Here is a 26,875-nt window from a genome sequence, read left to right on the forward strand (position 1 = left end):
CTTGACTTTACTTGAGACTTGACTTGTGACTTGAGGATAAAGACTTGGGACTTACTTGAGACTTGCAAAACAATGACTTGGTCCCACCTCTGCTTATTGCTGCTTGTTGTGTTTCATCCTAAACATCAAACTATGTCTCCATCAAACAGTTGCTGACATTTTCCACGATTTTCATAATAAATTTCATAACTGTGACAAAATTATTAAAAAAAGTTCACTGCATACTTTCCTATTGTGATAGCCACAGGAAAAAAACCCAACTATGTAATTTCTGGAGAAACCGTGGTGGGATTGTTGCTGCTGTTGGACTCTTTGTTCCTGGTTGCAGCTAAAAAGTTGGAGGTAAAGACAAAGTGAAAGGGCGATGGCTCATAAACACAGGGGTAGTTACAATCAATATGTTTTTGTATTCGAAATAAATGAGCAGCAAACTGAGTCTGATTTGATCTTTTTATTGAGATTAACACGAGGATTAAACATGGAAGTAAAAACTATAGAGGAAAATACAAGTGGAGCAGTTCTTGTCTCCGATTGGCTGCTGGTGAGACGTTCAGTCACCTTTGATCCTAGAACACGCAGGTGCTGTAGACGGTCACCTTGTGGCTGATCTCCTGCAGCAGCCCCTTCACTGCTGCCTCCAGCTCCACCAGCTGCTCCGCCTTCTGCTCCAGAGCACGCTCATTGTCTTCATAAGACTTCTCCAAATCTGAAATGGGAAGAGCATGCGTGAAGGGAAGTCCCGCCTCCTCAGCTTGAAACATTTTCTGTGGGAGGACAGTGTGATGTCACCTTTCAGCAGCTGCAGCTTGTCACTGGCCTGCAGCAGCAGCTCTTTGGCTTCCTGCTGAAGTGACTGTGCCCTCTTCTTGGCATCAACCATGCCTCCCGTCTTCTGACCAATAAGCTGCTCCACGATGGCGTACTTCTCCTTCAGCTCCCCGTCCAGCTCCTAACACAAACACCTATTTTACAAAGGAAACAGACTGACCTGAAAGCCTCTAATGATCAGAAAGGTGAGCTCACCTTCTTCAGCTCCTCTGCCATGCTTCTGATGCTCACTGATTCCTGATTGGTCAGTTTGGCACTAAGAGTAACGTTCGCAGCTTTGTCCTTCAGCAGCATCACATCCTGTTCGAGCTTCTGCAGCCTCTGGGTGGCATTTGAAAGCTTTAGCTCAGCATCTGCCGTCTCCGACTCCACCTGAACACAACACGGGCATTTGATGTGTTACCTGCATGTTTCTGATAGGAAATAGCCGTGTGCAGTAAACATGAAGTAACCGTGAGACTGACAGAGGACAACAGGTGGCTGGTGTTGTGGATGTTGGCGGTGGCCTGCTGGATGGCACTGCTGGCGGCCGTCTTAGCTCTCTGAGCTTCTTCCAGTGCTTGCTTCACTTTCTCCACAGAGTCTCTGACATCACGTGCCTCCTCGCTGAGGAATGCAGGAAGACAACTCATCAGGTTCAGTGGACAGGTGAGACTTTCAGGTAGGCCAGGGCACCTTAACTTAGTGATTCCAGTTCCATTATCAATATCACTTATCTTTTCGATTCCCATTGATTCTCATTGGCTCCACCATCTCTAAGCAGCCTATCAAAGACGTTACACCCATGCACATTCACTGTGATGTGTGACCACATACACTGCCTGCTGCGGGTCACATTTTTGTGCATGTTGGAGGTGTTTGTTGTGATCAGCGTCGTTACTCAACAAAGTAATTATTGCACATATTACACAGAACACTTTTCTTTAAAGTAAGGCAGTACGTTACTTAGTTACACCCAGGAGAAAGAAATTTGTTACATTATTTTCAACTTTCTCTGTAAAATAAACTGAAACTCATCGTCTCATCATTTAACACTGTAAACCTGAGGCTACAGCCCCACACACTGACACAAAGCCTGTCCTGATGAGGACACACTTCATCTTTCTCTTAGTGTTCAGGTATGAACACAGCGGTCGTCATGGTGATTCTACTGTAGAAGGTAGAGGCTGCAGCCTGACTGCTCATCAGTTTGTTACCTGTTGAAGTTCAGGCTCTGGCTGCTGGGCTGAGGTCTGCATACACTCAGCTTTAGCATCACTCTGGGTTCTTGGCTAGCTTAGTGTTAGCATGCTGTCTGTGCAAAGAGCTGAAGTCTGTTAGCATCATAATGGAGCTGTTTCTGTCCAGGAGAAGTCTCCACTTTACCATCACGCTCTCACCCTTTAATGCAATAAAAATAAAAGTCATGTCGCCGCGGGAGACGGCGCCATTATTTTCCTCTGACACACAAACTGAAATCAGCTGATTGTAGCGAGGCTGCAAGACCCAATAAGCGTAATCGATAGGAACAAGGAATTGGACTACTGGGAACCAATTCTCCATTCCCATCCCTACGTTCAGGTCTTTTAATCAATAAATTTGACATGTCCATGGCCGACAGGACATGAAGGTAGGCAGGTTCGCTTTAATTCACGGCACGTAGCTAAATGCAGCCACGGTGAAGTAGCTCAGTGGTTAGCACTGCTGCCCCACAGAGACTCCTGGCTAGAACCCAGCTGGGCCATCTTACACGTGTCAGCTCAGGGCATTGACACAGAAGAGATTCTTCATCTCAGAAGCCGCTGGTTAAAGGAAGGAAAGCAAATGTAGCTGTGTGTGAGCAGAGAAACGCGTACAGCTGTGGGCAGAAGGTTCACCCATTCACCCATTACAGTCACGAATGGGTTACATGCAAACGCTACCCAAAACATAACTGCTTGGCGGAGGTAATAACTGCATATTCCAAGATAATCATTTCAAACAACGTCACATATCGGAAAAACTTGTTTTTGGATCTTCTTGTTTTTGGATCTTCTTCCAGACCTCTGATTTTCAGAGGTCTGGGAGAAGATCCAAGTTGTCACAGAAGAGAGAAAAATGGCTAAGAACCACCCAGGATCAGTGTGTGGACTATGCTTAAAGGCCTGGTCCGTGCCAGGAAGCCACACTATGAACGAATGAATTCAGATATCAGACAGAAGCTTGTTAATGGCTACCAAAAGCATCCTGTTGAGCTGCAACAATATTCATCCCTTCTGAAAGAAAGACAGATTTCAGTCTGGAGAACTTGTAAGATATCATCCCCTGAAGCTAAAGCAAACCAGGCAAACATTACTGATGGGCAGGTAAACCTCACCTAGCTTGGCGAGCCTCGTCCAGCAGCTTCTCGGCCCTCTGGATGTCATCGGCACTTTCCTGCAGGATGTTTTCCACATGTCCCAGTTCTCCCACTTTCTGCCGGATCTCGTCGGTCAGGTTCTGCAGCTGAGCCGGCGTGGTTGGCATCTGCATGGCCAGAACCTCGTTTGCCACAAGTTCGATGCTCTCAAGATCTGCAGCATCCTCTGAAGTGCCACAAATACAGTCAGTTCATCTGCAGCCAGCCTCTTTAAAAAGAACTTTTAATCTCCTATCAATGAAAATAAATACCTGAAATTGTTCTCAGTTTATCCAACTGTATCTGAAAACTCATCAAGTTATCAGAAACCAGTTATCAGAAATAATTTCTGCGTTCATTAGCTTACACTACGCAGGTTCTTATGGTGTGGTTTCTTTAACGAGTCGTACGCAGCAGATGACACGAAGGAACGAGTCTGTGAGCATGTTGGCCTCTGAGAGTGTCCCAGACACATAAGAGTAGATGGTTTAGTTTCTGATGATTTCATGTACACTACATGATCTAGGATCCTTTAATGCTGCTGCACAGACAGACAGAGAGCTTCTGAGTTTATGTTTGTTAAACAGGATCTATGAGACCTGCAGTAATACAGGAACAAAAATCAACATTGTTTTGCTTTTCCATCACTTAGGGAGTTTTGGTTGTGTGAAGCACTGGAAGCAGCTTCGGATCCAGGTGTCGGTTGTAACCTGAATTAATTATTATCCATAATGTCATGTGATGGTTGAGCAGACTGTAGTAAGAAGCCTGCTAATATTATGTAAGAGGGCTGTTTTTTCAACATGAAACAAATCTGTGATCTTTGCTTTTGAAATGAAAGCTGTTTAATAATGATTCAGGAAAAACAGAGTCTCATTAATTCAGTTTTTCCTGAAATAAAAACACGTTCCATTCAGGAGAAGAGGGCGGGGAGCATAATGGTCACCATCAGACATGACATTCATAAAAAGAAGCTTATGGTTAAGTTCATTAAGGAAGATCTGTAGTCACACATCTGTTTGCTTTTGGTGTTTGGTGGCTAATCTAAGATTACATAATTTTCTCACACTGATACAACGTTACCGGTCTAGTCCAGTCATCTGTAGTCTAGTCAGCCTGGACTCCACTTTCAGTCTCACTGCTCATCGGTCTTTCTTGCAGACACCTTCGTGCAACCCACCCCCCTAACCCTCTCCCATGTTGCTCAGGCGCCATCCAAGACTCTATCTTCATCTCCACCACCATTGTCTAGACTCTACGGGGTCCCTGTCACCGCTGGCATGCCACTCTGCTTCGATGGGTCATCAGAACCTAATCGCTAAATACCTTAACTGAGGTCTGGAGATCTCTCCTGATTGTCCCTCGGGTAACTGATGTAACCGTAACTACAGAGACATTTGAAACAAACAGGAAGTGACATACGTGTGAGGAAGTCTCTGATGTGTCTGATGAGGCTGCGCAGCTCCTCGTTGCTCTGGTCAACTTTCTGTTTGGTCCTGTTGGTCTTCATCAGGACGTTCTGAGCACTCAGCCTGGCCTTGTCCGCCTGTAGCTTTGCTTCTGACACCTGAGGACAAAATTCAGGTGAGAAAACCCACCACAGCTCACCTGGACCTGAACACAGGGAGCAGCAGTGCTCACACCCACCATCTTAGACAGCTTCTCCACTTCCTCCATGGCATGGACAATTTCCTGTTCAGAGTCCCGAGCCTTCCTCAGGACACTGTTGGCTGTTGCTACCACACCACTACAGCCTTCTCCTCCACACCTGGCCCTGCCCTCAGGATTCACGCAGCCCAGACCACCGCAGGAAGAAGACCCGCATGCGTCTTGACCCAAAGATGGACTGCCACAGGTCTGGCAGAACCAGGACAGAAAACACTCAGTGTTCATGCGTTTATACTGAAACTAACAAACGTCTGTGTTGGTTTTAATAAAGTACTACACTGAACTCTGTCAACCTGACTGGTGCTGCACTCCCACCTTGCTGCTGAGTTCTGCTAGGTCCAGACTCTGCAGCTCTCCCGCCAGGTCATCCAGTTTTTGAGCATGCTCAGACTGTCTCTTCAAGAACTCCTCTCGGGTCTGGTTCAGTTTGTCTTCTGTGAGCTGCCGTAGAGCAGCAGAGGCTTCAACCGGGCTGCCGCTGTCGATGGTGGAGGTGTTGGCTTGGACCTCGGCCTCCTGGGACTGCAGGAAGTACTTAGTGATGCTGTCTGTTGCCCCTAGCAACACACAGAAAGTCAAAATCAGCTGAAAGGAACTTTATTTAAATTCTGAAATCCCTCTACTACCTATTTTAGTACTTCCTCGCCCACCTATTTTCACTGTGACCTTTAACCCTTTACCTCTGATGTCGGAGTTCTTGATGAACTCGACCTGGTCCAGGAGCTCCTGGACTGTCCCCTCCAGTTTCTGTGCCGCTGACATCACAGTGTCCAGTTTAGTTCCTGCAGCAGAGTCCAAGTCCTCCACCTGGACCACAGTCTGTTCAGTAAGGTTCAATGTGTGGCTCAGGGCTCCCATCAGGTCACTGAGAGACAAACACAGGTCAGAGGTTAGCATGAGCTGCTTTAGCACTCAGAGTTGTTGCAACAATAGTGTTCTCAGCAAACAGCTTTTGGATCTTTGGACCACCAAGTTTAATGATTCCTCATAAAACACCAAAACACTCTGACAAAGTGCTAACCGCAGACCACCACACGCCTTTACCAGCACAGGAGAGGCTGAAAGCCACTCACCCTCTGCTGACAGGAGTTCAAAGTCCACAGGCCAAAAACAATGTTTGAACGGGCCACTAACGACCCGCAGGCCACACTTTGAGAACCCAAGCGTTAAGGAGATGAGATTGAGAGCACATATGTAGTTTAAATTAGAGGTGGTGGGGATTCGACCAAATTAAGAGTTCTTATGACCTAATGACCCACGTATATTTTTACTGGCTTGTAAAAAAGTTTTTATTGTTATATTTTTAAATATTAACCTAATTTAATTGACACAATATTCTAGATTATTTCACTTTTAATCTGGAAAAGGATAAACTTCCACACAAAACAGGACAGCTGCCGTCAGCCTCTTATCACAGAATTGGTCCTAGCACTGAGCCCTGTGGAACTCCATAATTGACCTTAGTGTGTGAAGAGGACTCTCCATTTACATGTACAAACTGGAGTCTATTAGATAGATATGATACAAACCACTGCAGTGCAGTACCTGTAACACCTACAGCATGTTCTAATCGCTCTAATAGGATATTATGGTCAACAGTATCGAACGCAGCACTGAGGTCTAGCAGGACAAGCACAGAGATGAGTCCACTGTCAGAGGCCATAAGAAGATCATTTGCAACCTTCACTAAAGCTGTTTCTGTGCTGTGATGAGCTCTGAAACCTGACTGAAACTCTTCAAATAAGCCATTCCTCTGCAGATGATCTGTTAGCTGTTTGACAACTACTCTTTCAAGGATGTTTGATATGAAAGGAAGGTTGGAGATTGGCCTATAATTAGCTAAGACAGCTGGGTCTAGAGATGCTTTTTAAGTAAAGGTTTAACTACAGCCAGCTTGAAGGCCTGTGGTACATAGCCGATTATAAGCTCACATAAGAGAAGAAAACTGATCGAATTCCAGCTGCTGTGTCTGAAATCATGAAAATAGACAACAGTCAGGAAACAATCACACTTCAAACGGGTTAATCAATCAGTACTGATGAAGTTTAACAGTTTGTAGGAGAAAGGCTCAGGAAAAGAAAGGAAAGAGCTTAGAGCTAAAGGAAGGATGCTCATTTAAAGCTCACATGGAAGTCCTCATGTCTCTAAATCTGTACATGTCACATGATGTTTGTTCATAAAGCTGCTGCTAAACAAACTGAGGCAGACTAACTGTGTTATTTAAAGACTGCAGGTTAGTGCAGGATAAACAGGTGAGTTTGCTGCACTGTGATGGGTTTAAAGTAAAGAACAGTGTGACTGCTGCACAGTGGCTGTGGGTTCATGGTCACAGTTAGCTTCCATCAAGTGTAGCAGAGACTCACTGACTGAATTCATACCAGCTCTATAGTATCTAATATAAAGACAGCATAAACAGGGTAAACAGTACTTCACCTTTTACTGCAGTATTTTTTAACAGTAGTATATGTACTTCTACTTAAGTACAGAATGTCTGTACTTTTATCACCTCTGCTGATGTTCAGGTCTCATCAGTACGGTTAGAGATCATCAGAGTGGTCGACAGACACTCGAAGAGTGTATCTGTCTTTCTGGTGTTACTTTGTCACACTGCATCAATTCACTCAGAAAAGGTGTTCGTGACCTTTTTGGTAACTGAGTCTGAGAGAAACAGATTAATCAGAATAAATGTAATCCTACCTGGCCTCCTGCAGCAGCTCCTGGATCTCTGTTAGCGGTTGTGATGCCGGATTCCCATCTAGGATGGCCTGGATGTCGGCAACGCTCCTCTCCATGCTCTCAATGGACTTCCTGTACGGCCCGTTGGCACCGCTAGCTTTGAGGGCGTTTACCTTGTTGACCAAGCGGTGTGTCTGATTGGTCAGCTGGCCAATGATGTTGTCCCACTCGGCGAAGCACTTGTGACAGCGGCTGCAGTTGGGGAAAGTTCCCGAGAATCCGCGAGCGCAAGTGTCGCAGCGCGGCCCGGACACACCCTCCACGCACACGCAGTGACCGCTGACTTTGTTGCACTGCTGCTCGGAGATCCCGCGAGGGTCACAGTCACAAGCTGAGGAGACGAGGACAATAACCAATGAGAGTCTGCAGGGCAGACCACAGGAGACACACCCAAGCACAAAAACACGCTTGACTCCAACACAGTTTCTTGTGAATGCAGCACCTTCAGAGTCCACAGGGTGTAAATCTGCACACAGGCTGACTTTTCATTTACAGTGAATATATTTGACAAACTGTGACTTCCTGTTCAACCACACCTCTGTTTGCACATTAAGAACATCTGTTTAGCATCTGGCTCAAATCAAACATCTGAAGTTTTTTTCTGCTGCAGGAACAACAAATTAAGGCTGATTTTTGTCTTTGTTTTTTAAATTTGATTCACCTCAAAGGCCAGAGAGACACAGGATTTAGGGTTAGTCTGGATGGCTGACATGGAGCTCTGTCCGAAGGCTCTGACAGGAGATGAGTTCAAGAACCTGAAGGAGACACAGCGTCTAAACTGCTGTTTAACTCATCTCCAGCAGAGGGCGCTACTCTCTCATGTGAACTAATAAAAGACAAAGGCCGTTTATCAATGCCCAAGTACGCGAGTACGTACTCGCGTTCTCGGTGAGTACGTACTGGCCGAGAACGCACGGGAGTACGTACCCGCCGAGAACACGAGCACGGACTCGCGATATGTACAATTGGAACACCTGCGTACGTGATGATGTCACAGGTCCGGAGGTTTTACTGCCGTCCCCTCCTAATTTAACTGTGAGTAACATGTTATGAAGCTTAACTGTAATCACAGCCAAACCGGTTTACTCAGGAACAAATAAAACACTGAAATAAACCAAACATTAACATTTAGAAGTGATCTAAGTGACTTATATATCATTTTTAACCTCAGTAGTGAAACCTCTATTAATAAAAATAGTGTATATGTACATACGTGTACATACCTTAATAAAAACAAGCAGGTGAGATGTTAGAACGCTTTTATTTCTATTCTAGTGGACACTCAATACTATAGACAGCTGCTGGGGTTTCTTTAACCTGAGTAGTGAAAAGTCCGCGAGCGGGGGGTTGAAAACGATGTGCCGGGAGTCCGCTGTTGAGTTTTGGACGAAATGCATTCTGGGATATATAGCTGTCCCAAGTCCACACCGATGCATGCTCGATAAAACGGGCGGATCGAGAACACATCCGGGACTTTTTCGCGTTCTCGGCTTGATGCGTACTTCGAATTGGAACAGTACTTGGTCTCCGACTGATGACGTATCACGAGTACACGAGAACGCAAGTACGCACAAGTACGCATATTGATAAACGCCCAAAGAGTGACTGATCGTGTTTTGATCCTGTTTTTCTTCCCCTCTTCTCCTCATTACTGTTTCTGTGAGACCTCCTCCTCCTGACCTTCAGCTTTACTGAACAAAGCCTCTTTGTGGACATCTGGAGGTTGAGACGGACAGACTGGTCCCATCTCTGTGGCAGCTGGGCCTCAAAACATCTGGATTTAATTTGAGCTGCAGCAGCCGAGGATGCTGGGAGCTGAAAGGATCCCACGATAAAAGCGTCTGCAGTTTGATCTCAGTCAGAAACGAGTCACAGACTCTGCACTGAAACTCTGACCGGATTCTGACTCGGGGCCTGACAGATCGGGAGTCTCTTCCAGGTCTCAGAGCTTCACTGACAATTCAAAAGACTCCACTTTATTTTATAATACACCATCACATTTATTACGCCGTCTCATGAGCACACGGCACGGTAAGCCTACCGTGACATTTGATCTCTGGGTCTCCCCAGAACAGTTCTTTACACTCGCTGCACGTTCTTCCTCCGAAGCCGGTGTGGCAGGAACACTGACCGCTGATCTGTGGACAAACAAACTATAGTCAGACGTGCGGTCTGACGGACCACAGAAGTACAGTTCCATCAGATCTGCGTTTATAAAGCTCACACGACAAACCTTTCATGAAATACAACATTTGTTTTCACCTCGAGGACTTTCGGTCATTAATCACCTGGGGTTGCTCACCTCGTTGCAGGACGTCCTGTACGAGTGTTTGGGGTCACAGTCACAGGTCTGACAACCGATGCCCGTCGCCATATTCCAGGTGTCAGGCGCGCAGCGGTCGCAATGCTGCCCAACCACATTGGATAGACAGTGACACTGACCGCTGCTGCGGTCACAGTGACACTCGGAGGACGGGCAGCTGGAGGGAACGCTGCCGAGCCGGTTACAAACGCACTCTGCGGGAACACAACCCTTGAGGTTCAGCGACAATCGTTCGCCTGATTCTGTGAATGTGGTTACCATGGTAACCCCAGCATACTTACTCCTGCAGTCCTGGAGTAGGGCGTTGCCATAGTAACCCAGCGTGCAGCTCTGGCAGGCGGCACCCTCGCTGTGGTACAGGCAGCGCAGACACTTGCCGTTCCGGGCATCGCACGATTCGGGGTCCAGCATATCAATGTTGTTGTTGCACTGACACGGCTGACACTGTCCACCCACCTCCTCAGGGTTTCCATAGTAACCAGGCGAGCACTCATCACAGCGAGTACCTCCAGAGGACAGGTAAATGGTTCTTATAAAGACAGGTAGCATAACATTGACACACCAATTCATACTGGATGCATCGCAGAGCAACTTGGGGTTAGCCCACGGATATTTGGCAGGCAGGCTGGAGCAGCCAGCGATTGAACCACCAACCTCTGAGTAAGACCAGGTGACCTGCTCCTCAGCTACAACCACTCCAGAAGCCCCACCTCAACCAGAACAACATGGCGGCTGGACAAAGCATCTGCATCTAAATATCTGTGATGAGGTCTTACCTCTGTGTCAGTGTCTGTGTAAATAAATTTCTCACCTTTGTATCCTGTGTTGCAGACGCAGGTGACCTGCTGGGAGTCATCGCTGCGGTAACAACTTCCTGCAAACTGCCGCGGGCTGCCGGGGCCGTCAGGACACATGCAGGGACGACAGTGGTCACCTGACCCCAGTGTTGGGTCACCATAGTAACCATCCAGACACCTGAAAAAGAGACAAGAGCGCCGATTGCATCAACAAATTTCCCACCTGTGGGACTAATAAAGGTCATCTTATGGCCTGGCCTGCATTTGTATAGTGCTTTACTCAGTCCCTAAGGACCCCAAAGAGCTTTACACTACATTCAGTCATTCACCCATTCACACACACATTCATCTTATCTTATCATCCTACTAAATAAACCCAACGGCGATTGGCTGATGGACGGTGGGTAAGTTACCTGTCACAGGCACGTCCCATCGTGTGGTCCCGGCAGTCGATGCAGCGGCCGCTGTCGGGGTCGCAGACATCGGCGTGACCGTTACAGGAGCAGGGGCGGCAGGTGGGGAAAGCCCAGTGACCCGGCAGACAGCGGTCGCACTGCCGACTGTACGCGCCCGAAACACAGGAACACTGTCCGGTCAACTGATCGCAGAACACACTGAGAGAACCCTGAGGGTCGCACCCACACACTGAAAGACATGCCCACACACGACGAGGTCAGCGTCAATAAAGCTTCAGCGCTGATTGTAAACACATTTTTGATTGATTATAGACGGAGGTGGTTCTGACCTCGGCAGCCGTTGGGTCCAAACTGGAATGTGGACGGAGAACACCTGTCACAGTTCCTGCCAACCACATTGGGGCGGCACTCACACTGCCCACCATGGGGGTCGCACACGGTGCTGAGCGAGCCCTGAGGGTCACAATGGCATTCTGGGAAATGGCATCAGACAAGGAGACACGTCAGATTAACGAGAAGATGCTAAAGCCTCGGTGACAACAGATTTATGACTGCGAGGAATGTGGAGGAGGAGAAACCTGCCGGGTCCTGTTGAGGAAGTGAAGCCTAAGGCGATGGTGAGAGGATGAGTGACAGAGATTAACGTGAAGCAGGGGAGGAGGGAAGGGGATGAAGATGTGAGGGATCAAAGGTCAGCGTTGGAATGAGGAAGAGGTGTTTGTTTCAGATTTTAAACTTTAATGTTCGAAAATTTCTCTGAATCTGATTCTGGGTTCCTCCTTCCTGGAGTCCTTCCTGTCCAGCAGAAATATTTTCCCCTTCTCTTCCTGACCCTCTCTGATTTTTCTGGGAGGTTTGTTTCCGCGAGGAAACCCCCCCCCCTCCTAAATCACCATAAATACAGACACTACCCTAAGCTCTAAGCCCTGAGCGTGTCACAAGCAGCCCTTTTCTTTTAAACTCCCACCAGGAAGCGAGGTTATTAAGGTCAAGTCACAGTGCTAAGCTGCGCTACCTTTAGCTCCCTGGTGCAACATGGCGGAGATGCTGAAGATGAAGTTTTTGCAGATGTCAGTCATCGGAGTCTTGATGACGCTCTGGCTGTTCTCCAGGCACCGATAACGCTGGAAAGTCTCCCAGGCGACATTCCCGCCCGAGTCCCCGCCCTCTGAGCCTGTGAATATCTCCAGGTTCTTACAGTGAGGCATCAGGACGATCTGAGAAAAGTCCCGAGTAAACAGGTCAGGAATGAGCATGTTTCACTTCCTGTGGCCAAGCTAGCTCAATGTGGTTTTGATCTGTGCTGAACAAACTGACTGTGACTTCATGCTCTACTTCCTGAAGTCAGATCTGAGCATGCTCACCGAGTCGATCAGCGTATACGGAACCTGGACATCCCCAAAGGTAGCGTACAGTGGCAGGCTGAGGCGGATTGTGTAGTTCAGACCCGATTCAAAACAAACTGGTCTGGGAAGAACCACGTACCTGTAGAGACAGGTGAGATCGGGTTAGATACTGAAACACCAGCAAGGCGAGATAAGCAGATAGACAAAGGCCACGCAGGGGGTCAGCGTGACAGGACGATGAGCTGAGATCAGCTGATTGTAGAAGGGATAACGCTTGCAGGAACCGGTCGGTGCTCTTATATTTCACACTTCGACTGGGTTCTTGTCGAAAACTTGTCATGATTTAGAAACTTCTCTCCTGACCGTGAACTCGGGTGAAGCGAGATCATCTGGTTGTCGTCGTCGGGCACCGTGTTGATGCAGCGACTGTCCGGCTGGATCGGTCTGGGTCTCATCACCGCCATCAGAACCTCCTCCCACACATCCGGCAGCTGCAAAAGCCGACACACACACCACAGATGTTACCTCTGTGCACATAAATAAGCAGGCACATGTACGTTTATGTTTTCTTTTTCAGGCTAACAGATGAGGCAGGAGCACGGGTCAACAAAGGCTACAACAACGAGAAAAACGGCAAGTGCCAAAATTCTCCCACTGATTTGGGACATGACAACGCACACTTTAAATGGCAGACTCATACTTGCGGCTCGTAGCGGATCAGGATGTCATATTCCATTGAGTGAGGGACGTTGTCTACAGTGAACTCCAAGAAGGCCCCCTCTGGTACATTGGCTAGCCCGATGCCTGTCCAGGTGGGACTACGGTCCTGAGGGTGTGGTCTCTGGACCACCGTCACTCCCTACAAAATGAGATGCAGACGCAAAGCTGATGAATACCCTCAACACCTCACATAATCCTGCTGAACCGACATGGAGATGAAATGTGTGAGCAAACAGGAGGAGAAACAAATCCTCACAGACTGCAGGTCCACCTGTAACAGCCGCCCTGTAACCCTCACTCTGAGGTCAAAGATCAGAGACTGAAAGGACACTCACAGGTCCAAAATTTGCATCCTCAGCCTCGTAGGTGTAGTGATCCAGAGCGATGAAGTAGAATCCAGACTCCACCTGATCGCAGCGGCGGCCGAACATGTGATCTCTGCAGACGCACTGACCAGTCATGTGATCACACCTGCACGCAGACAGGAAGTACAAACATCACAACAAAATAAAATTGATGGTTCAACTCCCGACAGAGCAAATGTGACATATTACTGAACTCACTGATTGTTGATGGCGCCTCCGAGGTCGCAATCACATGGTCTGCAGCCATCCATGTCATTACTGAGACCCCAGTGTTCAGGCTGGAAATGGGGACACACACACACACACACACACACACACACATCTGATTCGTTACTCCCACACAGTTTACAGTCGTCTATCTGCACTAATGTGATGTATAGTGTGTTTTGTATAAATCTCATTAAACAAGACTGATCTCTGTGTGTGTGTGTGCCTCACTTCCTGCCATGTGCCTTCTGTTTACATCGGGGTAAATGTCGGAGCGCTCAAAGCTCAGGCTGACTGTACAACAGCAGAGAGCCAAAAGCAAACATTTACCCGATGACCTCATGGAGAGCATGAATGTGGTTTCAGAACGAAGGCTCTGCAGCATAAAACATCCCTCCCATGTTCAAAGCCAGCCGCCTTTAAGGGCTTTTGTAGCTGGTGTGAACTGGTTATCCTCTAACTGGACTGGAGCAGCTCTGTATAACATATTGTTCCCTCATTACTCGAAGTTTTGTTTAATATGAAGAAGAACTGGTCCTTCTTAATCCTGTCGCACTCACTGCAGTGTAAACAGGATATTTCTTTAGAAGATTTCCAGTTTGTTTTCAGAGCCTCTGTGACAGATTCAACTTGTGGAAACCAGCCAATCAGAAAACAGAGCAGCCTTACAGAGACAGGAGCTGAGAGTGAGGCGTGAGACGACACAAATGTTCCTTCTGCTGCTGGTCTGACTCCAGTCTAACCAGAATGAATGGTCTCAATGGGTTTCTCACCACACACTGGTCACAGTCTCGCCCGGTCACCAGACGTTTACAGAAACAACTTCCTGTTTCTCTGTCACAGGGGTTTCCTCCAGGAAGAGTTCCCAGCGGACTGCAGGTACAAGCTGCCCAACACAGTAACACACAAAAGTACATCACCAAGGCAACGCAGCTTCATTCATAACAACAATGTTAAGTCCCAGCCACGCCTCCTCGAGGTGCTTTACAGCGTGAGGCGTCTGTGTGGGAGTTCTGGGTAATCTGGTGTCAGCTGGTCCTGCAGGTGTTTAGTTACGTTTCGTACCTTTGCAGCCTTCGGGCTCGTCGCTCAGCCCGAAATGCGCCGGCTTGCAGCGCTCGCAGCGTTCTCCCTCCACGTTTGCTTTACAGCGGCACTGACCGGCGATCAGCCCAGCTCGGACGTCCGTTGTGCTGTCGCAGAGTCCTCCGTTCAGACAGCCCACGGGGTCGCAGTCACAGGCTGCAGAAACAGGACGTTTAGCCAGTTTAACCAGAACCACAGGAGCGACTTTATGAACAGGGCGTGTTTAGGTGTGAGACTGTGACACGGATCCACCGACAGACGAGGACATGAGTCACATACTCACCACATACTGGTGGTAGCTTCTCTACAGCGCCACCACCAGCCGAGACGCAGTTGTGTCAGTCTCACTATGTTGAAGCATTTTATAATCAGGGGTGCACATAAGTGGTCCGCAGTTGCGCATTCGCTGTCAAAATAAAAGACGCGCACCAGATAAGAAGTTGCAATGCGTGTTTGCGTACATAACATTTTCTGGAGGAGGACAGACATTTGTTTAGAACTCTTAAAGATGTTGAAGAAGCAAGCTCCTTTAAGCAATTACTTTGGTGTTCCTCCACCTCCAAAGAAATGTCAGAAGGAGTCCGAACTGCAAAAGAAGTGCGTATTCTCGGAAAAGTGGTTGCAGGAGGTGAGCTGGCTTCAAACAAATGATGAACGCACAGAGATGTGGTGCAGAACATGCCGTGAAAATCCCACTCTAGCGAACATATTTTAACTCCGACTCGCTACAACGTTATAGTCACATCACCCACAATCCTTTGCTACTTTAAATAAAGAAATGCAGTGGCAATAATAACAGAAGGTGCTGCTTATTCAGCCCTCAGAGAGGGATGTGCGAGCTAAGTTGACTTGATCCTCTGTGAGGAGGGCAGGTCTGAGCCTGAGGGAAACCACAAACCTTCATGTGTCACATCAAAAACCCTCCTCCTCCATGTTTAGTCTCAATTTCAGCGTTTAATCTGCTTCCTGCTGACAAAACAACCTCCTATCCATGTCTCCCCGTGTCATCGTGAAACGCAAGCTTCCTCAGAAAACTGCCAACAATTCAGTTTCTTTGTTGATGTGAAAGCAAACATGGACAAAAAGTCCTCAAAGAACAAAGACGATGATCAAAAGAGCTGTAAAAAACAACCTTGATGGAAGTTTTGGGTAGATGCTTTTAACTTTTAGCCTGGCACCAGTAAAATAACGACGGTTTACAAACTGACACTAAAAAAGACCCTTAGAATAATTGGTGGAGCGGCAGGCAGTGATCTGTTGGCCTCCACCGGTTTGTTAGAGTAAAACTGGCCGTGAACTCACGCTGGCAGATGTTGGCGTCTCTGATGTCCCTCTCTGGATGCTGGTAGTAAAACGGTTTGCACTGCTCACAGTTGTTTCCAGCCGTGTTGTGCTCACAGTCGTCACAAACTCCTCCGCTCACGTTTCCCGAAGCCGCGAAGACTGCCGCGTCAAAGTGACACGAATCCGAGTGCTGGTTACAGTTACACTCTGAGGACACCACAGAAGAAAAAGGGGGCAGAGTTAAACTACTCCCAGTAGTGATATGGGCTGTGCCCAGTATGGACCTGTGAAGACTCACTCTTGCAGGCGTTGGTGTTGCGTCCCTCTGCAGGTCTCCAGGGGAGGTCGTGGTAGAAGTCCTGGCACTGTTCACAGTTTAGACCTTTAGTGTTGTGGTTACATAAGCAGTGACCATGAACCTGAAACACAGTCACAAATAATAAATAATCAATCAGCATTCACTTACATTACTGGTCATAAGCTAAGGTTTGGGTTTATTTTGTACATGTAGTCTGTTGCCTGTTGCATCATTTCTTCCAGTGTCTGTGTGATTTTATACTTTTCTACGCTGGTGATGGTTTACTTTCACAACCGGCTCAGCTGGTTATGAAAGAACAATGACGCCAAAGCATCAAAGCCTACACTTCGGTCCCCACAGACAGCCATGTTGAATTTTACAGCAGAAGTCGACATGTTTACAGCTTGATATGCAAACTGTTTGCTCACCTGTTTAAAGTGCTTTAAGCTTAGTGTGCATTATTAGGGGCGTGGCCTCTTTGACTGACAGGTGGACGTAGCTGCTAGCTGTCTGCTAGGCTTCACCTCAGCTAATTAGAGTTCCTGATTTGATTGGATGTTACCAACACTAATTGGCAGGTATCTGCGCGACGCTCCCTGGAGCCCCTTTCCCATTAGCACCTACTCGGATCGACTGGGCTTCATATTACAATCGGGTACCTCCTAATGCGCGTGGTTGTCGTCATAGCAATGCAGCCATTTAAACACAGTCCGTAATCGTCCTCACCATGCCCTCTGTTATCTGCCCAGCTCCCTCGATGGGGGCGCACTCAGAGGCGTGTCCGTAGCAGAAGCAGTTTCCTCGGACCACCATGTCGTAGATGGCGTAGTAGTACTTCTCTTTGATCTCCATGCGAGAGTCCAGAAGGTTGTCTCCAAGCGTGTGCAGTTTGGTGAACTTTACCCTCAAGTTGGTGATCTTCAGCATGTCTAAACAAAGAACCAGTAAAATTCATCAATAACTGGTTAACACCCCTACGTTTATTCAGGCTCCGTGATGCAGAGGAGACGTACTCTGGATTCGGGGACTGTACGGGTCATCGATCCTGAACGCTGGATCCAAAACTCTGAAAATCACCTGAGGAAAAAAAACAAAGCATTATCCGCAGCAGTGTGAATAATACTAATGTTAGTATTATTCACAGAAGTAGCAGCAGCAGATGTACCTCTCCTTCAGTGGATGGCTCAATGTCAGAGTAACGCGAGTCACAGATGACATCGTCAACCTTCCTCATTGGACCCCGGTAAACGGACGGGAAGGACGACTCGCAGTCATAAGCGAAGTAACGGTAAACCTGCCACGTCTTCCCGAAGTCAGCTGACCGCTCAATCACCATGGCAGCAGGTCGAAACGTCTGAGGAAAGAAAAACAAAGGCGGGAAAACTGAGGATCATGTGGTAAGGATGATGGCATGGTGAAGACCCGGGCTGGACTGGACAAATTTGGTTTAGGCACCATGATCACTGACAAAAACCCCAATTAGATTTCATTCCCTTCTAGTGCTGAGGGTGGGCTTTATCCTTCAAGCTCAGGTCCTCTACCAGAGGCCTCATATGCAAACATGTCATTTTGTTTGATTTTAGATCATAGATACATAATCGGGTTGGTGCAGGTGTTGTTGTCCTTAGTTGCACTGCAGCATGTGACAATAATTAAAATCTACACTTGAGCTGTTAGCAGTGACTCATGGTCAAAGCAGCCTGAATCCTTGAATTTCTGTCTTCCTGATTCCCTACATCTTTTTTCATACCATGTTAACCTCCTCTTCCTCACTTCTCCTCAGCCGATGCAGCTGTAGCCTCCTGTGACTGTGAGGTCTGGTTACTGGCTGTTACTGGTACCGCTGTTCACGGTGCAGCAGCTAACAGCAGCTAACATGACACTAATTTGACTTTAATTCATTTTTTTTATTGTTTTCTCAGACTTTCAGCTCCACTTTCTTCCACACTAAACTTTTTCTACAAGCTGCGTGAGCGCAAAGCAAAGGTATGGGAGGAGCCAGTTGCCTGACCAGTCCGGCCCTGGTCTTAACCCTTCCCATTATGGAGTACTTGCCATGTCCTTTCAATTACACAACTCACAACAACTCCTAAATCACTGTGTGCACCTGGTTCTTCTGATTAAAAGAGACCAGAATCCCCTGTCAACTACCCAGAATCCCCTGCTGCATGTGTAGAACTCACCTTGAAGGTCATGATGAGATGCGTGAAGTGAAACTCAGCCTCTAGGTTGAGCTGGATGGTGACGTTCTCCATACCTATAGACAGCAGATCATCAGTCACCAATTCAATTCAATTCAATTTTATTTATATAGCGCCAAATCACAACAGAAGTCGCCTCAAGGCGCTTTATATTGTAGAGGAGATCGCACAATAATACATACAGAGAAAAACCCAACAATCATATGACCCCCTATGAACAAGCACTTTGGCGACAGTGGGAAGGAAAAACTCCCTTTTAACAGGAAGAAACCTCCGGCAGAACCAGGCTCAGGGAGGGGCGGGGCCATCTGCTGCGACCGGTTGGGGTTAAAGAAGGAAAACAGGATAAAGACATGCTGTGGAAGAGAGACAGAGAATAATAACAGATATGATTCAATGCAGAGAGGTCTATTAACACATAGTGAGTGAGAAAGGTGACTGGAAAGGAAAAACTCAATGCATCATGGGAATCCCCGGCAGCCTACGTCTATTGCAGCATAACTAAGGGAGGATTCAGGGTCACCTGGTCCAGCCCTAACTATATGCTTTAGCAAAAAGGAAAGTTTGAAGCCTAATCTTGAAAGTAGAGATAGTGTCTGTCTCCTGAATCCAAACTGGAAGCTGGTTCCACAGAAGAGGGGCCTGAAAACTGAAGGCTCTGCCTCCCATTCTACTTTTAAATACTCTAGGAACAACAAGTAGGCCTGCAGTGTGAGAGCGAAGTGCTCTAATAGGGTGATATGGTACTACAAGGTCATTAAGATAAGATGGGGCCTGATTATTTAAGACCTTGTATGTGAGGAGCAGGATTTTGAATTCAATTCTGGATTTAACAGGAAGCCAATGAAGGGAAGCCAAAACAGGAGAAATCCGCTCTCTCTTTCTAGTCCCTGTCAGGACTCTTGCTGCAGCATTTTGGATCAGCTGAAGGCTTTTCAGCGAGTTTTTAGGACATCCTGATAATAATGAATTGCAGTAGTCCAGCCTGGAAGTAATAAATGCATGAACTAGTTTTTCAGCATCACTCTGAGACAGGATATTTCTAATTTTAGAGATGTTGCACAAATGGAAGAAAGCAGTCTTACATATTTGTTTAATATGTGCGTTGAAGGACATGTCCTGGTCAAAAATGACTCCAAGGTTCCTCACAGTGTTACTGGAGGCCAAGGTAATGCCATCCAGAGTAAGAATCTGGTTAGATACCATATTTCTAAGATTTTCAGGGCCGAGTACAATAACCTCAGTTTTATCTGAATTAAGAAGCAGAAAGTTAGCGGCCATCCAGGTCTTTATGTCTTTAAGACATTCCTGCAGTTTAACTAATTGGTCTATGATACCTGGCTTCATGGATAGATAGAGCTGCGTGTCATCTGCACAGCAGTGAAAATTTATGCTATGTCTTCTAATGATGCTGCCTAAGGGAAGCATGTACAATGTAAATAGAATTGGTCCTAGCACTGAGCCCTGTGGAACTCCATAATTGACCTTAGTGTGTGAAGAGGACTCTCCATTTACATGCACAAATTGGAGTCTATTAGATAGATATGATACAAACCACTGCAGTGCATTACCTGTAATACCTACAGCATGTTCTAATCGCTCTAATAGGATATTATGGTCAACAGTATCGAACGCTGCACTGAGGTCTACCAGGACAAGCACAGAGATGAGTCCACTGTCAGAGGCCATAAGAAGATCATTTGTAACCTTCACTAAAGCTGTTTCTGTGCTGTGATGAGCTCTGAAACCTGACTGAAACTCTTCAAATAAGCCATTCCTCTGCAGATGATCTGTTAGCTGTTTGACAACTACTCTTTCAAGGATGTTTGATATGAAAGGAAGGTTGGAGATTGGCCTATAATTAGCTAAGACAGCTGGGTCTAGAGATGGCTTTTTAAGTAAAGGTTTAACTACAGCCAGCTTGAAGGCCTGTGGTACATAGCCGATTATTAGAGATAGGTTGATCATATTTAAGATTGAAGCATTAATTAATGGCAGGACTTCTTTGAGCAGTTTTGTAGGAATGGGGTCTAAAAGACACGTTGATGGTTTGGAGGAAGTAATTATTGAAGTTAACTCAGAAAGATCAATTGGAGACAAAGAGTCTAACTTAACATCAATGGTACTAAAAGTAGCTGTAGATGATATTACATCTGTGGGATGATTATTCATCATTTTTTCTCTAATGATAAAAATTTTATTTGTGAAGAAGTTCATGAAGTCATTACTGGTTAACGTTAAAGGGATGGTTGGCTCAGTAGAGCTCTGACTGTTTGTCAGCCTGGCTACAGTGCTGAAGAGAAACCTGGGGTTGTTCTTATTTTCTTCAATCAGTGACGAATAGTAAGATGTTCTGGCTTTGCGGAGGGCTTTCTTATAAAGCAGCAAACTATTTCTCCAGGCTAAATGATGATCCTCTAAATTTGTGACACACCATTTCCTCTCCAGCTTACGAGTTATCTGCTTTAGGCTACGTGTTTGAGAATTATACCACGGAGTCAGGTACTTCTGATTTGAGGCCTTAGTTTTCACAGGAGCTACAGTATCCAGAGTCGTACGTAGTGAGGAGGTAAAATTATTAACAAGATGATCGACCTCTGTTGGAGTAGCGTTCAGATAGCTGCTCTGCTCTATGTTGGTACAGGGCATTGAAGATGATAACAGTGGGTGGATTATATTCTTAAACTTAGTTACAGCACTTTCAGAAAGACATCTACTGTGATAAAGTCTACTCTCCACTGCTGTGTAATCAATTATTGTAAATATAAATGTTATCAGGAAATGATCAGACAGCAGAGGGTTTTCAGGAAACACTGTTAAATGTTCAGTTTCTATGCCATATGTTAAAACAAGATCTAGAGTGTGATTAAAGTGGTGGGTGGGTTCTTTTACATTTTGAGAGAAGCCAATTGAGTCTAATAACAGATTAAATGCCATGTTGAGGCTGTCATTTTTAGCATCTACATGGATGTTAAAATCACCCACAATAATTATTTTATCTGAGCTGAGCACTAAATCAGATAAAAAGTCTGAGAAATCAGAGAGAAACTCTGTGTAAGGCCCAGGTGGACGATAGATGGTAACAAGTAAGACTGGTTTCTGAGTTTTACAGCTGGGGTGGACGAGGCTAAGCATCAGGCTTTCAAATGAATTAAAAGTCTGTCTTGGTCTTTGGTTGATTAATAGGCTGGTGTGAAAAATTGCTGCCACACCGCCCCCTCGGCCTGTGCTTCGAGGTTTCTGGTAGTTAGAATGACTCGAGGGTGTTGATTCATTTAAACTAACATAATCATCCGGCTGCAACCAGGTTTCTGTAACCAGCACTCTGTAGATCAAACTCGCCGCGCCACATCGGTTAAAGAGCCCAGAAATCAACAACACGCTGCAGTTGCTGCACATTAACATGATCGGAGCTTAGAAAAAAACTAAATCCATGTCCAAGAACCAACAGGACTCCAAAGAGTGACGGCCAAAGGTAACAGGAGAACATCTGTGTTAACATGCCCACTGTCAGAGGACGACGGATGCCATAAAGGAGTCCACAGCTGAAAAACTGCAGCGAATACCTGGTTCTGTATAAAACACCACGATGCAGCTCTGAAGCTTCCGTTTGGACGCACTCGCTCATCATGGGAACAGCGAGTTCATCTGGGCAGCAGAGCTTGGCCGAGGCAACAACACAAGCTCACAGCCCTACCATCAGCCAATCATTGCAGACATACAGATACAGCGAGTAATGGAAAATTAACAAAGACATGAAGCTGCCTGGTTAGTGTTACTTTATCACACTGGGTTTGTGGTGAAGAGCACAATGTGTTGTAGGACCCTGTATGAGGTTTGTTCTGCAGTAAAACTAAACTCTGTGTTTGATGAACCTGGACAAACAGAGGGTCGGCTGTGTTTGCCTCCTCACTGCTGGGGTTTTTAAAGCTGAACATCCCCCACCCCTGGGAATAACTACATGGCCTCCAGCAGGGACCCGCCCCACAGCCTGAGAACCTGTAATCATGGAGGCGTGGAGGATAGAGGGTGATAAAACACAGCCTAGCCACAAACACCTTTTTTTTCTGACAGTGAAAACCTGTCTGAAGCTCTCAGTCTTTAAACCTGTAACGACACGTCTGACCTTTGACCTCTCTGAATGTTCTTCCTCACCATTCTCAGTCTGCCACCAGGTCTTCAGTCTGTTCGGGGCAAACGTAGTGACAACGTTCTCGATGCGATGGCTGTCTGTGCGATTGGCCAGCTCGTCGTAGGGCTCCGATGAGTCGCACACAAAGCACTTCTTCTCCTCCTGGTTTATGAGACAGAGGGGGAGGAAAAGATTAACGGGAGGTGAATTCCTCAGATTCCTGAGTGCCGCAAGTCACTGGAGATAAGAGGAAACTTTCTGACCACAAACTTCCCACAAAAGAAAAGTCTGATTTCACCTGAAATAACGCAAACTTTTCACTGGTTTTGTTTTTAGAGTTCATGACAAAACTTTGGAAAACTTCCTTTCTGGAACATCTCAGTCATTAAGAGATGTCAGAAAGTTGCTTGATTCCCTGACAGGCCAACATGTTTCAGCTGCTCAGACTTCTCGCAGAGAGGGAAACCAAACCCAAGCGATCCACTGCAGAGGTCACAAAGGGGGGCAGATGAGGGCTTTTTCAGTGAAAGACTGTTACTAGCCACTCTGGCTGTGCTCTTAAATAATTCAAATTCATCCACATCAGCCTTTATTCTATCGTCACCTGTAAACATGAGACAAAAAGCTGCACACCGCTCTTACAGAGAGGAGCACTAACAGACACATCAAGTCCGACTGAAGCGTTCCTGTTTTTTGGCTGTTCTTCCTGCAGAGCTCCGCTCTCTGCTGTCTCTGGACAGAATTATAAAAACAACCAATACGTTTTATAGCTTGTTATGTTTGAGCAGCAGCCACACAGAGCGAGGAGCTGAGATGAATGACTAAATGAAAGGAAGGAATTACAGGATGTATAATCAAAGTCACATGACGGAAGAATGTCAGCGACTCAGAGCAAACTCGCTGTTATTATCTGTGCGCTCGACTGCACACATATGACGCATGTCCACACACATTTACCTCAAACATTAAAACCCAATGTTTGCAATCAGCCTGTGTGGTTTATTGACTTTTGATTGGATGAAAACATTCTGACCTTTGACCTACAAAGTTTGCTGTGTTTTCTCCACAGGAACATCTGGACAAACATCTGTCTGCAGCCAGTGCTCATGGTTTCCTTATAGGGAGCTCATTTTGCACAGGAAACACTTCAGACTGTAACACACGTACATGCGCTCGCGCGCGCGCACACACACACACACACACACACACACAACGAGGAGTGGGACTGAGCTGAAGGTCGTGTAAACTGGATGGCTGGAGCTTGTCTGATGATGCTGGACTCTCTGAGCCGGGGGCGGAGCCTGGTGGGCGATCTGCTGTGCCCCTTGAACCACAGCTGCCCCCTGCGTTGCCTTTACCTCCTTTTATAAGATGTTCGGTGCCCAGTTGTGTTCTTCTTGTGTCTTTCTGGACTTTTCTGTTTTCTTGTTAACCGTTAAATTTACCTGCAGGTGGCTGACGATACAGAATGGTTCGGGTCGGTTCATTCCACAGGTGGAGGTGGACGACAACTGATGGGCTCTGCCAATCAGAAGGTCTCCTGTTGCTGGGTAACAGCTGCCTTCAGTGCACACATCACTGAGCTCGGGTTGGCCGATGTCATCCGTGGCCCCACTCTCCTGAGCACAGGTAAATACCTGCAGACCTGAGAGAAAAGGCTTTAATGGTAAAAATCTGAGAGCAGGATTAACGAAGCCCCGCTCACTGAAGCACTGGACACATTTATTGATAAAAAGGTACAAAGCGCAGCTGATTGGAACCTAAACGATAAATGAACCCAGAGCTGCTTCTGCTGGGCTTGTATTCTGCAGGACACCATGAGGATAAACATGAGGGACTGCGGCAGAAAAATCACTGATTCAAACCTTCACGAGTGACGACGACACGGTGTGACCATCTGATATCTGCAGTCTACAGATGATTGATTAGGCACTAAGCTGATCTCTGAGATCACCGAACATGTTTAAAGTCACGTGTTACAAACACAAACTGCAAAGATTTAAACTCTATTTATCACACATTGGCAGAATGTGTGCGTTTGGTTTGCGTTTCATGTGTATTGATCATCAGCTTCTGAATTCTTTTACACATCAAACATGTCGACAAATTCCTAAAGATTATTCCACTGAAACTCAGATAAAGGTGCTTTAATGTTAAAACCCCTCCGAGCTCATTTTATTCTGAAAGTTTCCCGAAGTTTAAAAATGTTTCACACTTTTTTTCATTTTAGATAATTTTATCATGAATGAAACGAGCGGCTGAGAGGAAGCAGCAGCATTTTGTAGTTTTCAACAAAGAAACACGAAGATACAACGCTGGATGTTTTAAATCAAACCGATCCGACCCACAGGACGTGTTTAAGGAAAGTTTGAAACTGGAAAAGTTAAACTTTATTTAAACTCACCGAGCAGCAGCGCGAGCTGAAGGTGAAACATGCTGCAGATCCTCACTGTCTGAAGACCCCCCGGACCTCTTCGGACCTCCTTAGCCCCCCTCAAACTCCTCCTCCTCCACACAGACACCTCCGAACAGACCGGCTGACTTTCAAATTAAAACATCCGGCCCAAGTAATGTAGTCGTGCTCACAGCGAGAAAAACACCGAGAACTAAAGAGCTCAAACTGTTGGAGCAGAATAAAGTAATCAGTAACGCGATTCCAACACACACACAGAGTAAACTGCTGTTGGCCCTCCTCACTGTTGGCTGCTGTTATTTGACTGACTGACTGAGTGATTGATTGGTTCATTGTTTGATTGATGTCTCTGCAGCTGTTTGAAACATATAAAAAGTTTTTTTCATCCCAGTCTCAGTAAATCCCCTCGTCCTCCCCCTCCTCCCTCTCAGGTCTACAGACAAAAGAAATTCCCCACCCCCGCCCCCATCACACACACACACACACACACACACACACACACATTTTTTCTTTGTTGTTGCAGGTGGGGTTGAAATAAGGGGGGCAGGGCTGGGTGTCTGTGTCGGACCCCCACCTGAACGTCTACAGCCTGTAGCCTGTATGTGCTCTTGGTGGGTAATCACTGGGATGTGTGGCAGCCTGCACATGAACTTTCTGTCTGATGACTTTGAAACCTTTATGTGTCGTCACTTCCTTCTAGTTTCACGTTATCGATGCTCCTGTAACAGGGCCCAATGTAAATAAAGTTTTTTATGATATCCACATAAAATAATTCAGCAGCAGATCAGACTTATTGCTTGTCATGTGATTTCTGCTGCAGTTCAAAACCATTCCCGTCTCTGTCTGATGACTTTTCCGGGAGCTCGATGTGAAACACGATGAAGCTGTGAGGAGAAATGATGAGTAAAGTCTATTTATAATAAAGCGCTTTTCACAGAGGTGTGGTCACAAAGAGCTGTGCACCAGGATAAAATAAGTACAAACATTAATACCAAAACAGCACAAACAGAAAACAAGACCTCACAGAGTCAGCTAAACGTAGTGTTGTGGTAGACTGTTGCACAGCCTTGGTGTTGCAGATGAAAAGCCTCTTTTCCACTACAGCATCACATTTTAGTACCTGCTCAGATGGCTTGGAACCCCGGCCAAGCAGGTACTAAAAAAGTACCTGGTATCAGTGTCATGGTACCACCCACTCAAGGTTTTGGCCACTGGGATGTGAAAAGTGTCGCTTGAAGGGCCTCCAGGGGTAATAAACTGCCCTTAATGGAATGACAGGATGTGAGACGCAGGAGGTTTGAAAGAAGAGATCACTCAAACATCTCAAGTTTTTATGCCTCCCTTCTCTTGTCAGTGAGAAATTAATATTTTATGTCACGTCAATAAATACTAAACTGTTGGTGGAGTGAGAGACCCTGACTCAAGATCAACCGGGCTGCGTGAGCTGGCCCCAGAGCCATGATTCCACACCGATGGTCGTTGGCCTGGCGAACCTGGAGCTGTGAACGTAGACAGTGAGCAGCAGGAGCTGAGATAAATAATGTGGACCCTGGCTATTTAGTGCTCTGTATGTTAACTGAAGAGATTTGAAAGGAATCCTAAATCTGCAGAGGTTCTGCAGACATGTGACTGGTTACCACCTAACATTAACATGTGGGTCATTTTGGACATTTGATAATCCTGCTAAAAAAACCAACCT

At 46.4% G+C, this 26,875-nt stretch overlaps 1 protein-coding gene across 2 annotated transcripts; it reads right to left on the minus strand.

The window, feature by feature from the left end:
* Window positions 1–436: 436 nt before the first annotated feature.
* lamb1a (laminin, beta 1a) lies at window positions 437–25,361 on the minus strand. 2 transcript variants are annotated; one of them, XM_013267626.3, is made up of 33 exons: window positions 25,168–25,361; window positions 24,209–24,408; window positions 22,787–22,925; window positions 18,614–18,687; window positions 17,596–17,784; window positions 17,444–17,507; window positions 17,157–17,359; window positions 16,431–16,551; window positions 16,151–16,339; window positions 14,828–15,004; window positions 14,536–14,648; window positions 13,754–13,833; window positions 13,526–13,661; window positions 13,171–13,329; window positions 12,834–12,961; window positions 12,489–12,609; window positions 12,140–12,341; window positions 11,454–11,597; window positions 11,122–11,353; window positions 10,723–10,886; window positions 10,193–10,420; window positions 9,891–10,105; window positions 9,630–9,726; window positions 7,550–7,919; window positions 5,533–5,717; window positions 5,168–5,409; window positions 4,832–5,041; window positions 4,607–4,751; window positions 3,164–3,371; window positions 1,293–1,434; window positions 1,024–1,200; window positions 790–949; window positions 437–706 (listed from the first exon to the last, which is right to left on the minus strand). In XM_013267626.3, exons 1-33 carry the CDS (start codon window positions 25,196–25,198, stop codon window positions 567–569), a joined length of 5,385 nt encoding a protein of 1,794 aa, XP_013123080.1. In that variant the 5' UTR covers window positions 25,199–25,361; the 3' UTR covers window positions 437–566. The 2 variants fall into 2 exon arrangements, with proteins under 2 accessions (XP_013123080.1, XP_005465990.1); XM_005465933.4 differs by having other exon boundaries at window positions 10,193–10,417; window positions 25,168–25,355.
* Window positions 25,362–26,875: the final 1,514 nt, after the last annotated feature.

This window comes from Oreochromis niloticus, linkage group LG7, assembly GCF_001858045.2.
Source record: "Oreochromis niloticus isolate F11D_XX linkage group LG7, O_niloticus_UMD_NMBU, whole genome shotgun sequence".
NCBI classification, from domain to species: Eukaryota; Metazoa; Chordata; class Actinopteri; order Cichliformes; family Cichlidae; genus Oreochromis; species Oreochromis niloticus.

Coding starts and splice junctions, on each gene's coding strand:
- lamb1a (XM_013267626.3), bottom strand. CDS start 25,198: ATGTTTCACCTTCAGCTCGCGCTGCTGCTCG. Junction 10,106..10,192: donor CCTACTCCAGGACTGCAGGA/GTAAGTATGCTG, acceptor GTGTTCCCGCAG/AGTGCGTTTGTAACCGGCTC. Junction 5,718..7,549: donor GAGCTGCTGCAGGAGGCCAG/GTAGGATTACAT, acceptor TTTGTCTCTCAG/TGACCTGATGGGAGCCCTGA.